The 13,043-nt window shown below is 33.9% G+C and overlaps 2 protein-coding genes across 9 annotated transcripts in view; one reads left to right on the top strand and one right to left on the bottom strand.

The window, feature by feature from the left end:
- Positions 1-4,497: 4,497 nt before the first annotated feature.
- Positions 4,498-13,043, bottom strand: part of LOC105330515 (protein hunchback) — a 43,227-nt gene continuing 34,681 nt past the window's right edge. For all 8 annotated transcript variants that reach the window (XM_066085970.1, XM_011432232.4, XM_011432233.4 and 5 more), the window contains 3 exons: positions 11,610-12,154; positions 9,614-9,828; positions 4,498-9,463 (listed from right to left, as the gene is read on the bottom strand). In XM_066085970.1, coding sequence (XP_065942042.1) covers positions 7,370-9,463; positions 9,614-9,828; positions 11,610-12,154 — 2,854 coding nt within the window. In that variant the 3' untranslated portion in view covers positions 4,498-7,369. The remainder of the gene's footprint in view (positions 9,464-9,613; positions 9,829-11,609; positions 12,155-13,043) is intronic.
- The window catches only part of LOC105336575 (RB-associated KRAB zinc finger protein), an 86,284-nt gene continuing 83,615 nt past the window's right edge, over positions 10,375-13,043 (top strand). The window contains exon 1 of the mRNA XM_066085974.1: positions 10,375-10,386. The gene's annotated coding sequence lies outside the window, so the exon portion shown is untranslated. The remainder of the gene's footprint in view (positions 10,387-13,043) is intronic.

Raw genomic sequence — 13,043 nt, 5'->3', positions numbered from 1 at the left:
ATGAATGTATTCTGCATGTTTTTATTGTTAAATTACTAATAATAACAAATTTCATAATTTTTTCAAATGTATTAAATGAACAATGTTTAAATAAAAAAGAAACATTTAAGATTTATAGTGTTGTTCTCGCAATGCATACCGGTCTTCAAGACTCTAGAAGCAAATATATTCATTGGATTAAAATTTTGTACAATTTCGTTGGAATTTAATTTCATCATATAGTAATCTCTAAAATGTATTTCGTATCAACTTTGTATTTATAAATACTTGGGTTAAAAATTTGTCATGGATTTGATTTCATTGAAAAGTATTGCGGACGAAAATAGCGAAATTAAATCCTCAACAAATATTTCTGCTTCTACATTTTTAACCTTTAAAGTCTACAATAATACAGGGTGTCCCAGAATATTTGATACCATTTGAAATGCATATAAATTAAATAATGTTTGGCCAAAACTTATAAATTGTGACTCAAATAAAAAGTTGAATAATTCAACTTCTTCCAACAAAAAAAGTTAATGAGAAAATGTGACTTTCATTGTAAAATAAGGTCACAAAATTATGTAGTATTTCGTTGGTTAATTTGAATTTCATTCAAGATGAAACGGACTAAGGAACAGGCATCTTCTGTTTAAAAAGTGTATTTTCAAACATGTACTTCAGATATATAGTTGTATCATTTATGAAATAAGAACTACAGATTCTTTAAATTGTGAGAAAATTTAAAAGACTGGGACCCCTACGGTGGTTGTTGTGAGGAATTTTTCTTAATAGCCAATTGACGTCATTGATAAATACTGATGTCATTTTGACGCACACTCTCTTTTTTGTTGAGTTTTTAAAAGAAATGCCTAATTTGTCAAAAACTTGTGAATGTTTGTGAATTTGTTGAGTGAAAATTTACATTATATACAGTTATGAAAATGCTTTTGATACTTTGTTAGACAGATTTTATCAAGTCAAAAGTTATTAAAAGAGTAGTGGTAACAGATATTCTGGGACACGCTGTACTCGCGGCTGTCCCTCGGTTACTGTGTCCGTCACTTTTTCACAATTTTCATTGAAAATACACACATTGCTAGCTGTCTTAGAGGTACAATTGAAATCGATGAAAGGGATGAAATAAAAATTACTTCATCAACATGTAATTTTTTTTTAGACTGAAAAAATTCATAGGGAAAGAAAGGATTTCTTGTCAAGGTTTATGGTAGGAAATGTTAACATCTATAAACATTCATAAGTCATTTGTGACACCTCTCACAATTTTACAACCTTATCATCAGGGTACCTTCATACAGATTGCAAAATCCCCATCCTACATTTTTTTTCAGCTGCATGAGTATTAAAATTTGACAAACTAGAGAGGGTGCTTCTGAAGAGAAATTTTTACATATATTACTGTATATTCGTTTTTAGCTCACCTGAGCTGAAAGCTCAAGTGAGCTTTTCTGATCAAAATTTGTCCGTTGTCTGTCGTCGTTGGCGTTGGTGTTGGTGTTGGCGGCGTTGTCGTTGTAAACTTTTCACATCTTCTTCTTCTTCTCCAGAACCACTTGGCAGATTTCAACCAAATTTGGCACAAAGCATCACTGGGTGAAGGGGATTCAAGTTTATTCAAATGAAGGGCCACACCCTCTGTAAAGGGGAAATAATTGAGAATTATTGAAAATTTGTTGGTATTTTTCAAAAATCTTCTCAAAAACCTTTTCGGCCAGAAAAGCTTAAACTTGTGTTGAGGCATCCTCAGGTAGTGTAGATTCAAGTTTGTTCAAATCATGGTCCCCATGGGTAGGGTGGGGCCACAATAGGGGAATGGATTTTTACATAGGAATATATAGAGAAAATCTTTAAAATCTTTTTCTCAAAAACAATTAGGCCAGAAAACCTCAAATTAAAATGAAAGCATCCTCAGATAGTGTAGAATCAATTTTGTTCAAATCATGGTCCCCTGGGGTAGGGTGGGGCCACAAAAGGGGGATCAAGTTTAACATAGGAATATATAGAGAAAATCTTTAAAAATCTTCTTCTCAAAAACTATAAGGCCAGAAAAGCTCAAATTTGAGTGGAAGCATCTTCAGATAGTGAAGATTCAAGTTTGTTCAAATCATAGTCCCTGGGGTTAGGGTGGGGCAACAGTAGGGGAATGGATTCTTACATAGGAATATATAGAGGGTGGGGCCACAGTTGGGGGATGAATTTTTATACAATAATATATATATGAAATCTTTAAAAAAATCTTTTTTAAAAAAACCTACGGTATTTGGCCAGGAAAGCTCAAATTGGCATGTAAGCATTCTTAGATAGTGTAGATTCAAGTTTGTTCAAATCATGGTCCCCAGTGGTAGGGTGGGGCCACAATTGGGGGATGAATTTTACATAGGAATATATAGAGAAAATTTTTAAAAATCTTTTTCTCAAAAACTATTAGGCCAGAAAAGCTCAAATTTGAGTGGAAGCATCTTCAGATAGTGAAGATTCAAGTTTGTTCAAATCATAGTCCCTGGGGTTAGGGTGGGGCAACAATAGGGGAATGGATTTTTACATAGGAATATATAGAGGGTGGGGCCACAGTTGGGGGATGAATTTTTATACAATAATATATATATGAAATCTTTAAAAAAAACTTTTAAAAAAAACCTACGGTATTTGGCCAGGAAAGCTCAAATTGGCATGCAAGCATTCTTAGATAGTGTAGATTCAAGTTTGTTCAAATCATGGTCCCCAGTGGTAGGGTGGGGCCACAATTGGGGGATGAATTTTTATACAAGAATATATAGAGAAAATCTTAAATTTTTTTTTAAAAACTTTTAGGCCAGGAAAGCTCAAATTGGCGTGTTAGCATCCTTAGATAGTGTAGATTCAAGTTTGTTCAAATCATGGTCCCTGGGGGTAGGGCGGGGCCACAATGGGGGATAAATTTTTATATATACTAGAGAAAATCTTTAAAAATCTTTTTCTCAAAACTATTAGGCCAGGAAAGCCCAAATTTGAGTGGAAGCATCCCAAGATTTTATAGATTCAAGTTTGTTTAAATCATAGTCCCGGGGCACGGTGAGGCCACAATGTGGGATGAATTTTTACATAGGAATATATAGAGAAAAACTTTAAAAATCTTCTTTTTAAAAGCTATTTGGCCAGAAAAGCTTAAACTTGTGTGGAGGCATTTAGGGTAGTGCACAGGGGCCAAGCCCGTTTTAACATTAATTTCAATGTAACCATAAATAAAGAAAGGGGTTGAACTCTGACCCAGATAAAAAACTACCAGCTAGCTTCAAAAGCTTATTAAACAATTATTTTTTACAACACTTGCAATATGCATTTTTTTTTCAAAAAAGTAATGTCTAAGATACAATCATGCCGAATTTCAAGTTGATGGGTCTTAAATAGCGGAGATATACGTCATTATTCTCTCGAAGTCGCCAGTTTATTTTTCCTGGGACATTTACTGGTCCAGGGCTCATGATGGGATTTGGGTAGTGTAAATTCAAGTTTGCAAAATCATGGTCCCTGGGGGTAGGGCGGGGCCCCAATGGAGGGTTGAAATTTTACATAGGAATATATAGAGAAAATCTTTAAAAATATTCTGAGAAAATTTTCAGTCAAAAACTCAGTACTTTGTCTGAAAGCTCAGGTTATGCATTTGATGAAATAAGTTTTATGAAACCATGATTCCCTAGAGAAAAGTGGGGCCACAAAATGGGGGGGGGGTATATAGGATCAGAGAAAAATCTTCTTAGAGGTACAACAACAAAAGGGGCTTGGTATTTACCCAAAAAATAAGATGTGGATAAAAATTGGCAGAATTTCAATATTTTTTTGGCAAGATCTACTGTACTTAGTTGTCAAGATATTTTGATTTTGATACTGTAAAGCTAATTTGATCCGAGTTAAGGCAATTGTTGCTCAGGTGAGCGATGTGGCCCCTGGGCCTCTTGTTTTCCATGCGTATCCAATTTCCACTTTTTTAGCGAAGATATCGGCCCACTCACGAAAAATAAACCAGCATAGATTTAATTTAAAGTCTTGGTCTTGTAATACAATTACTGAACAGCTTGTGCTTGAATTATTTTTACTGTGACTTTGAAATAGGAAATAGTGAAAATGTCATTGGATTAAATTTTATATGCTGTTCTAGGATCTAATTTCCGAAAAACAAAACAAAACCTGATATACGGTATGACTAACATATTTGGGGAATATTTTCATTGTGCTTACTTTGAAATTAATGACAGTAAACTGAAAATAAAATATATGCACAAATTTGCGTGTATTTTGAGATGAGCGATTAACCAATTAGGAGTTCTTCAATCGATTGCCATCCCCTTAAATAACATATAATTTCTCTTGATAAACAAGAACTTTGATTTTTGTGATACATGTACTACCAGTCCATGTGATGTAACAGAAAACAAAAACGTGTCGGATGCACATGGCTATATAATGGTGGTAACATTCTGAACACGTGGCTAGCAAGTTTATAACAGACAAATGCAGAAGTATTGATTGGATTAGTTTTATTGATACCACTTAATTAATACACAAATCACGGACAATTAAATGATACAAAAAAAGGCTTGTCTTTAACAGAACCAATGAGAGCAAACAACAAAATAAATATTGAACAGCGTCAGTCTTCAATCATCTCAAAACTTTAAATATACCTGTAATTGAATTTTTTAGTGAGTTTTCATTGATGGCAAGATTTCCTAGTCTGGAATGTGGAACATTTTTACAAAAACTGAGTAAAATGAGATTAAAAAATGTAAATTATGAAACTTATAACAGGCTTCGGGTACATCAATCTTTAAATTTATTCTTAGTCAAACTTTAAATGAAATCTGTCTCTACTCTTAGTACTTTGTCTTTACTGTTATCTTAATTTGTTTAATAAATTCTTAAGATTTATAAACTTTTTTTTCACTGCTAGTACATTTTAGTTCCATTTGCAAACACCTTCAGTGTTAATTGAATTTACGACTGTTCAAAGACTTGTAATAGTTAAGGATGATTGATTTTTGTAGAATATATTGTTATTCAATTGGAAAGATTAAATGACAAAAAAAAATAAATAAATGACAATGAAAAGAAAATATAAGAATGGCCTTGCAGAGAGAATGGAATAAATAATATCAAATGAATGTGGATATAATTAAACATGATACAAATAGTACATGTGAATATATTCTACCACAAAAAATTACAAAAAATGTTTCATGTACCAAGAAGTTGTATCTCGTATGATACCTGTTCAATCCTTTTAAAATTGTGTTTAATATTCAAGATTTTACAACAAAACTTCCTCCGTATCTGCTATTGCAAACGGAATGGGTAATTTACAATATAAAATGACCTTCAAAACAACAGACATTATAAAACAATTTTCTGAACATTCATAAAATGCATGTCTTTTCTGGCAATGTTTAATATCAGGAGGTAGTTTGTTTTGTTTTTTGGAAGGGGGAGGGGGGTAGAACTAAATTCAGGGGAGATGAATCTTTGACTTGAAATTTCTAGAAAATAAATCTATTTCCTGGATAGAAACTTGATGTTAAGAAATTTATTCCAAAGATAAACTAGATGTATATCTACGTTACATAATACAAATCAAATTTAATCTACAGGAGCCATGATGGACCATAGCTTTTGAGGTAGACAATGGGTAACAATTACAAAATATACATACATGTGTGAGATTTGCCTCTCAATGCCCACTACAACATGCTACATGTACTAATATTTACAAAAGTTATTGCTGTTTTACACGAAGAATCCTTTAGATGTCAAGGACCCATGTACGTGTCTGACAATTTAAATATACACGATACATGCACTACAAATATATGATACTAAATGGATTTCAAAAATATCTCAGTTCTAGACACAATAAGAATATTGCTGGTCAGGAATATATATATATATAAAGGAAACTATGTACAATTTTAAGGAACTACAATCAAATGATACACATTATACATATAAGTTAAAAACATATGATCAGAAACTTTAACTGACTACGGATCTACACTGAATAAATCTATTTGATTTATGTTAACAAAAAGAACTAATTTTAACAAATTTTACAAAATTAATGGCTAATGGCAAACTTTCATACAAAGATAATAGACTAAAACGTTACAAATCAATGACTTTGGGAATTCCCCCCCAAAAAACTGTTTAAGTGGGTGCAGGTGTACCTTAAATACAGCAAACAAATTGATGACTTTGGGAATTCCAAAGAAAAAAATATTTTAAAAAGTGATAGCAGGAGGTACTGTAAATACCACATGGCAAGAGCATCATTAAACTTGGTACATTTTCACTACACAAAGTGAATCCCTGAGTTACATTTGAAAAAAAAAAACCCAACAACTTTAAACTGAACAAATATTCGATAAATACATCATTCAATGATTACATTCATTAACTAGGAGGTCCGTGGCGATAATGTTTTTGAGTGATGCAATTATCTTGTATTTGTCCTCCTTTCGACTAAAGATATTGTTATGCAATATGTACTAAAGGTTACAAATATTTACAAAAATATTTTATTGCACAAAGAAGTGGCGATTACAGTTATATTTAAAATGGGTGATGATTTTTTTTTTCACTGTATAAAAATGGTCTTTACAAAGCCATGTAAAAAATATCAAGGGTATCAAAACAGGCTGATTTTGATAATCAGTCATCATTTAAAAAAAATACATAAATATGGAAACAAAACTTATTGACTAAAATTTTATAACAAGATGGAGCACATTTTGTGCAGGAGTGTTGTGTGTAGCACATTTTGCACTGAGCACATTTCTGAATAAAAAATATTAACAGACATGAAATAATATAACATACACTTGCAAACTTGAATAAGAGAATATTGTAAAATTCTAACACGTTTTAGGTGCTATAAAGCTATCAACAAGTTCTACATTTAATTGAGGAATGTATTTTTTCTTAAAACAGCATAATAAGTTAGATTAAACTTCTCGCACATAGACAAGCCAAAAAATTGGTAAAGGAATACATATTGCTTTGTTGTTGACCATTATCAGTACTTAGGAAAAAATGACTAGTCTTTAAAATTCTTGAAACCGGGATCAAATCATTTTCTTTTAATAAAAAAAGATAAACTAATGAAAGCACTACATTAACAATTCAGCACCTCGTCAACTCTTTTCTCCAAAAGAGTGCTTTGGTCCCAAAACCAAGTTTAGAATTCAAATTTTAGCCAATAAAAATAAGTAGCATCATTAAAATGCAACAGCAAAATATTAAAGAAATAGCACTAAAAGAAACTCCACTATTTCCAAATCATAAAATACCTTTTGGACATGTAAATGTTGTTTTTTTTCTAAGGTTGGAAATCTGTTTTCTTTTAATTGTGAGCTTCTCTTGCAATGTGAAGAAAAAACTCTACTTTATCATGCCCATGGTAACCACACATATTACATTTAAATGGGTCCTTGTAACCATGGTAACCCATATGCATTGTGTACATGACACAGTCTCTGAATGCAATCTCACAATAAGGACATTCATACTTTGCACTTTTGTGTCCATTCTTGTCCTTAGGTGTACTAGTTGTGAAAAGATTCCCATCATGTGAGACAGGGAATTGCTTGCCATCTTCGTTTTTGTGGAGGCCATTAGAGGTCCCATTGTTGATGGGTGGAGGTCCCCCTGTGGTGTCTTGGATGATCTTCCAGGCCAGCTCTGTTCCTCGTCTAACGGCCTGAGGAACATCCTCAGACAAATTGTTCATCTTCTCGATGAACTCCTTGGGATCAATCTGTTCTTCACTTGGATCTACTTTCTCCTTTGTTTCATTCTCAGAAATTGATTCATTTGGTGGGGATGAGGAATTTCTCTCAAAATTATGTGGTGGACTTGCAGCTTCAGCAAATTTTCTCATTTGTTCAAACCTTTCAAGATCTGTCAATGGCTTGCTGTTTCCATAAATTGGTTCTCCTTCTTTTATCTGTTTGTCCTCATTGGTTTCCATGTTTTCATAATCATCCATTTCATCAATTTGCAATTCATCTTCCATGTCTTCCATGCCTGAGTTATTTCCATCTTCTCCCTCTGCATCTGTTTGCTTCTCTTGTAGTTTCAGACAGAGTGTGTCCAATTTGAAAGCTTTACCTTTGCGAGATCGTTTTCTGTTTATGACATTTTCAGTTGTGGTGGAGTTCTCCCCACTAGACAAGTTCCCTCCATCTATGCCAGCATCATCAATGTCATCTGAAGGAGATCTTGGTTTTGTGAGATCAAGTGGACTTTCACGGAATGGTCTTTCTAGCTGCAGTTTTGGAGTAGATTGGGACTTTTCAATAGGTACACCTGATCCAAACTTATTCATCATTTGCTTGATAATATCCTCTCCTTCTGGTGCATCTGCCTCTTTGGGACTAGTATTGCCATTAAGATAAGAACTGACGCTCATATCTGGCATGCTATAGTGACTAGTGGGTCTGCTTTCTGGGTTGTGCTTGCTGTGAGGTGGCGAAAGATGAGGCCAGGAATTGGGACTTGATTTGGAACTCTCTGAAGTGGGTTGTTCTGTTTTAACATGAAGATAAGCTGAGGTTGGAATGGATTTCTCAGGAGTGGTTAATTCTCTAAATGGTGTTTGTTGTTGTTGAGAAAGAAAATTCATCTTTCTGTTTTGTTCCTCCAGCAAGGCTTCTGAGGAAATTCCGAAAATAGAAAAGAGGTCTGAGTTTTCGGATGCATGGACTTTCATGACATGGCGCAGCAAATCTTGTTGAATGTCTGTTGCAAATGAGCAGAGGCTGCATTTGAATGGTGTCCCCATGTTTCCTGGCATGAGAGGCCTAAAGCCAAATGGTGATGAAGGCATCATCTTATTTTGATTAAGATGAGGAGGTAGCTTAGCACTGAGAGATGTTGGAATCATGGGGTGATGAGGAGGCAAACCGTTAGGTACTTGATTAAGCAGAGGCCAGAATGGAGACATCATCCCTGGACTCATAGTTGGGGCCATTCCGGGCATTGAGTGAGGCAACATAAACTGACCCACAAATGGATCAAACTTTTCCTTTCTGGGTCCCCTTGGTCCCCTAGGTGGGCCTCTCTTTTGTAACAGGGATAATCCTGAAGACTCAGCGTCGATTCCCTGGGGAAGACTTCCATCACTATTCAGGACGGTTGCTGGTTTGTGGTTGTATTTCCGCAGGTGGAGCTTCAGGCTGTGGCAGTATTTGGTGGCATAGGTACAGTCAGCACAGCGGTATTGGTAAACATTAGTGTGGGACTTCATGTGTGAATTCAGCATGGATTTGTTCACGCAGGAATAATTGCACTTGTTGCATTTGAAGGGCTTGGATCCAAAATGATTGCGGAGATGGTATTCAAGGTGATGCTTGTACTCGGTGACAAACTCGCAACGAGGACATTGCAAAAGTTTCTCGTCTTTAATGTGAGATCGGGCATGCTGCCAAAAGTCATTCTGAAAATAGACCAATATAAAACATCTTTCATTGAAGTTCATATCAAAATCTCATGTCTTTTTGAAAATTTTGAAAATCAAAAATTTTTGTGCCCAAAAAAGGGTGATTTTTAAGTATCGGTACATGTATCATAATGGATAAGTTATTACCTTTTCAGTGGCGACAAAATCACACTGCTTGCATCGAAAGACTTTAGGTCTTCCCATGTTGCGCTTGGAACCAAAACCGTCTGCTGGTTCTTCGGTGTGGAAATCTTTGATGTGCCGTTTGAGGCGACCTTCTGTTCGAGACTTGTAATCACAGTGAGGACAAATGTGTTCAAAGTGACATGTCATATGATCCTCAAACTCGGAGCGAGTTGTTCCTGAAAGCAGACATTGTTGTGAATTGTTATTATAGGTGCTTTAGGAGGTTCGGGGACAACAAATTTCTCATCAGATCCATATTAAATTTTGTTGATACTTTTTGTTTAGCTTGAACTATTATTTAGAAAAGAAAAATTCCTTTGCATAAGCTTTTAAATTTTAATATTTTCTTGCATCTATTTACATTATTAAGTTCTTCTAAAGGAAATCAACATTTATGAAGATAGACAGTCTAAAATTGGCCACAACTATTCCCTCCTCATAAAGACTTGTGTTATATAAGATCAACAAAGTGAATTCCTAAGCTCAGTGAGGTGAATTTTTTTTTTTTAAACAAATTTCTTATCTCAAGAGAATTTAATTTAGGAATTAAATAGCTTAAAAACAATTATCATCTATTGGTAAAGATGCATGCTACATATTTAGTATTATTACTGATATAATATTAGAAATGGTATGATTAGGTTTCAAGATAATAAATATATTTCTTTAAAAAATGTTTCAAAAACTATCCTCCTTCTTTTTTTACTTTATCAGGGATTAAGGGTTTGTTTAATAGTGCCGCTGATTATCATCAAATTAGTTCAACAATGCTCTAGATCTTTTTCACATACTCCTTGAACCTTCCTATATTCATGTGCTGATATGATATTGTTTTTGGAGAAGTAACTTTGAACCTCTGATCTAGATTAATCTCAGGTGTACAAGTAGATCGTAAATAAAGCAAGTTATTCAGGTTCGCAACCTCTGTTTTATATTCTACAGAAAAAATAGGTTTCTTTAACTCTAATGTCATAAAAACTTCACAATTAGGAAAATAATTTTCATGCATTTCACTGTGTTAAATTAAATATTTGTAAGTATATTATATATTTACACTGTTTTTATATGTAGTAAGAACATCATTAATAATTACAAATTTGATAAATATGGGTCAGCGTTGGGCACAACTTATCTTAAATATTTGATTTTAGATAAAGTGTGTCTTAAGTCAACATGAGTGAAGTTTTGTACAGACAGGTTTTTATAGTAACAAAACACTTGATAAAGGCTGTGGTCACAAAACAACACGGTCGTAAAAGGTTACTCCAGCATATATACACCCCTTTTTTAAGTCAACAAAGAACTATGGGTCAACAGAGATATGTGGCTTTTCGTTAACCGTTTCTGGCCCTTCTCAAACATTAAACCTATAAATCATGCCGTCATCAGAAAAAGGTTAAGCTCAATAAAAAGCAAATCTGTTTTATCTGGGCTGCTTAAAACCCATTTTATAAACTTTTCGTAAATGGAGAATTTTTTTTATAAAGGTTTTAGATAATAGCGCACTTTCAGAAAATTTGAATAAATGAGAAAGTGGACATAGAAATAAAGGAATATTGGAACCTTGGGCTATTTGTTAAGTTTGTTAAATCCATCATAAAATCATCAATAATCATTTTTTCTTTTCGTATTTTGTTTGCATACATCTATACATTTTTATTTTAAATGCAAATTAGAGTCATTAAGCGTATCCTTCCAGGGAACCTTTTATTTTCAATAATCTCAAATAATTTTTGAATTAATAAAGATGTTTGTATAGATAGTGAAAGAATTTAACATTAAAAAAACTATTACTTTTAGGGTATTAAAACACACTTATACAATATATTTAATTGTAAATAAGTGAATGATTTAAAATTATAGAAAAACATAGCAATTCCTTTTTTCATCTTGTTTCTTGCTCAAGTATGTTTGTATTGCTTGGTAGACAACCACATTTAACACATTTACTACAAACCTGAGAAGCTGCAGAGGTGACAGAAGTATATTCCCTCCTTGTTGGGTTGGTATGTGATTTGACCAGTGTTGGGGTCTCTAATATAACTTGGTTGGCCTGTATGAGGATTCAGGAACGATGACTCGGAAGAATTGGAATCATCATCGTGGAAACTGTCCGATAGGCTAAAGCTTCTCTGGAGAGGGGGGTTACCCCTGGGTCCCTCCTCTTCTTGGCTGTTGGGGGTCTTAGGAAACCCTAGACCAGGACTTGGGAAGCTCCCTCCTCCAAAGGTTGACTTAAAATCTTGTAGGTTAGGAGGATAGTTGGGATAAAATGACTGCTTAAGTTCTGAGGGGCTTGGATTTCTCTTTGGCTGCTGGTTCCCTTGTCCCAAAAAAGGCGGGCTGGATCGTTCCGATTTTTCCGGAGTGTGAGGTTCTGATTTGGCGGGCGAGTTGTGAGATTTTGGGAGGAAGATGTCCGATCCAACAGGTCTGGGACTGCCACTCCTGCTTGGAACTTTCTCACCTGTATCAGCCTCTTGGGGAGACACAATGTCTTTCCTGTAAACAATCAAATGAAAGTCTTTTTTATACATGTTTTCTAAATCATTCATTAGACCCTTCCTACACATTTTTCTTTGAATGGATTTCTCTCGCTTTGATTGGTTAGATAGGAGTTAGATTTGTCTGCGAATTAGATTATTGATAACATAATGCTTACAAAGTAATTAATAGAAAACTTCTCTTATTAACTGCGCTAAGAGTGAAACAGCAAGGTCTAAAAAGGGTATATCACTGGAGGTACAGTGTGTAGCTAGTCAATTTAATTTACAACTTCATTCAATATTGTGATTAAGGCAAATGTTAACTATTTAGAAGAAATGTACATATATATAAAGAATTAAACACACTCTCTTCTTGTGCTTCAAATGTATTGTCATTATACTCTCAACAAAGCTCAAAATCTCTTTTTCGTGCCTTGTGCAATTTTGGAAAATCAGATTTTGAAAGAAGAAAAAAAATTAAACAAGTAATTATAATTTGGTTTGGTTGGGTTATTTACAGTTACACATCTTTGATCAATAACTACCACCTGTTGATTCACAATTATCTGAATGCAGTTGCACCAATCAATATTTCAATGAGTTAAATCACAAAAGTAAATTGTAAATGATACTTTTAAGTGATCATGGCATGTAAACTGCATTTTGCTGGCATGTTGTGCTATTTGCTCATCATAAAATAAGCTGGCAGACCAATTGCTGTTCATACCACTATAACACAATTAGGCTGTTTATTGACCTCCTGACAATTAGTCAAAATTAATTTTTGATTCTAATTTGCCAAACCAAAGGGTGACTGAGAGTATTTCAAATTGATTGAAGAGCAAAAAATCTCGATATTTAATTGCAGTTAGTTTTAAATTTATTTTTTTATCTGATGAATATTA

The sequence above is a fragment of the Magallana gigas genome, chromosome 5 (assembly GCF_963853765.1).
Source record: "Magallana gigas chromosome 5, xbMagGiga1.1, whole genome shotgun sequence".
NCBI lineage: Eukaryota > Metazoa > Mollusca > Bivalvia > Ostreida > Ostreidae > Magallana > Magallana gigas.
This window is presented reverse-complemented; position numbering and strand designations above follow the sequence as displayed.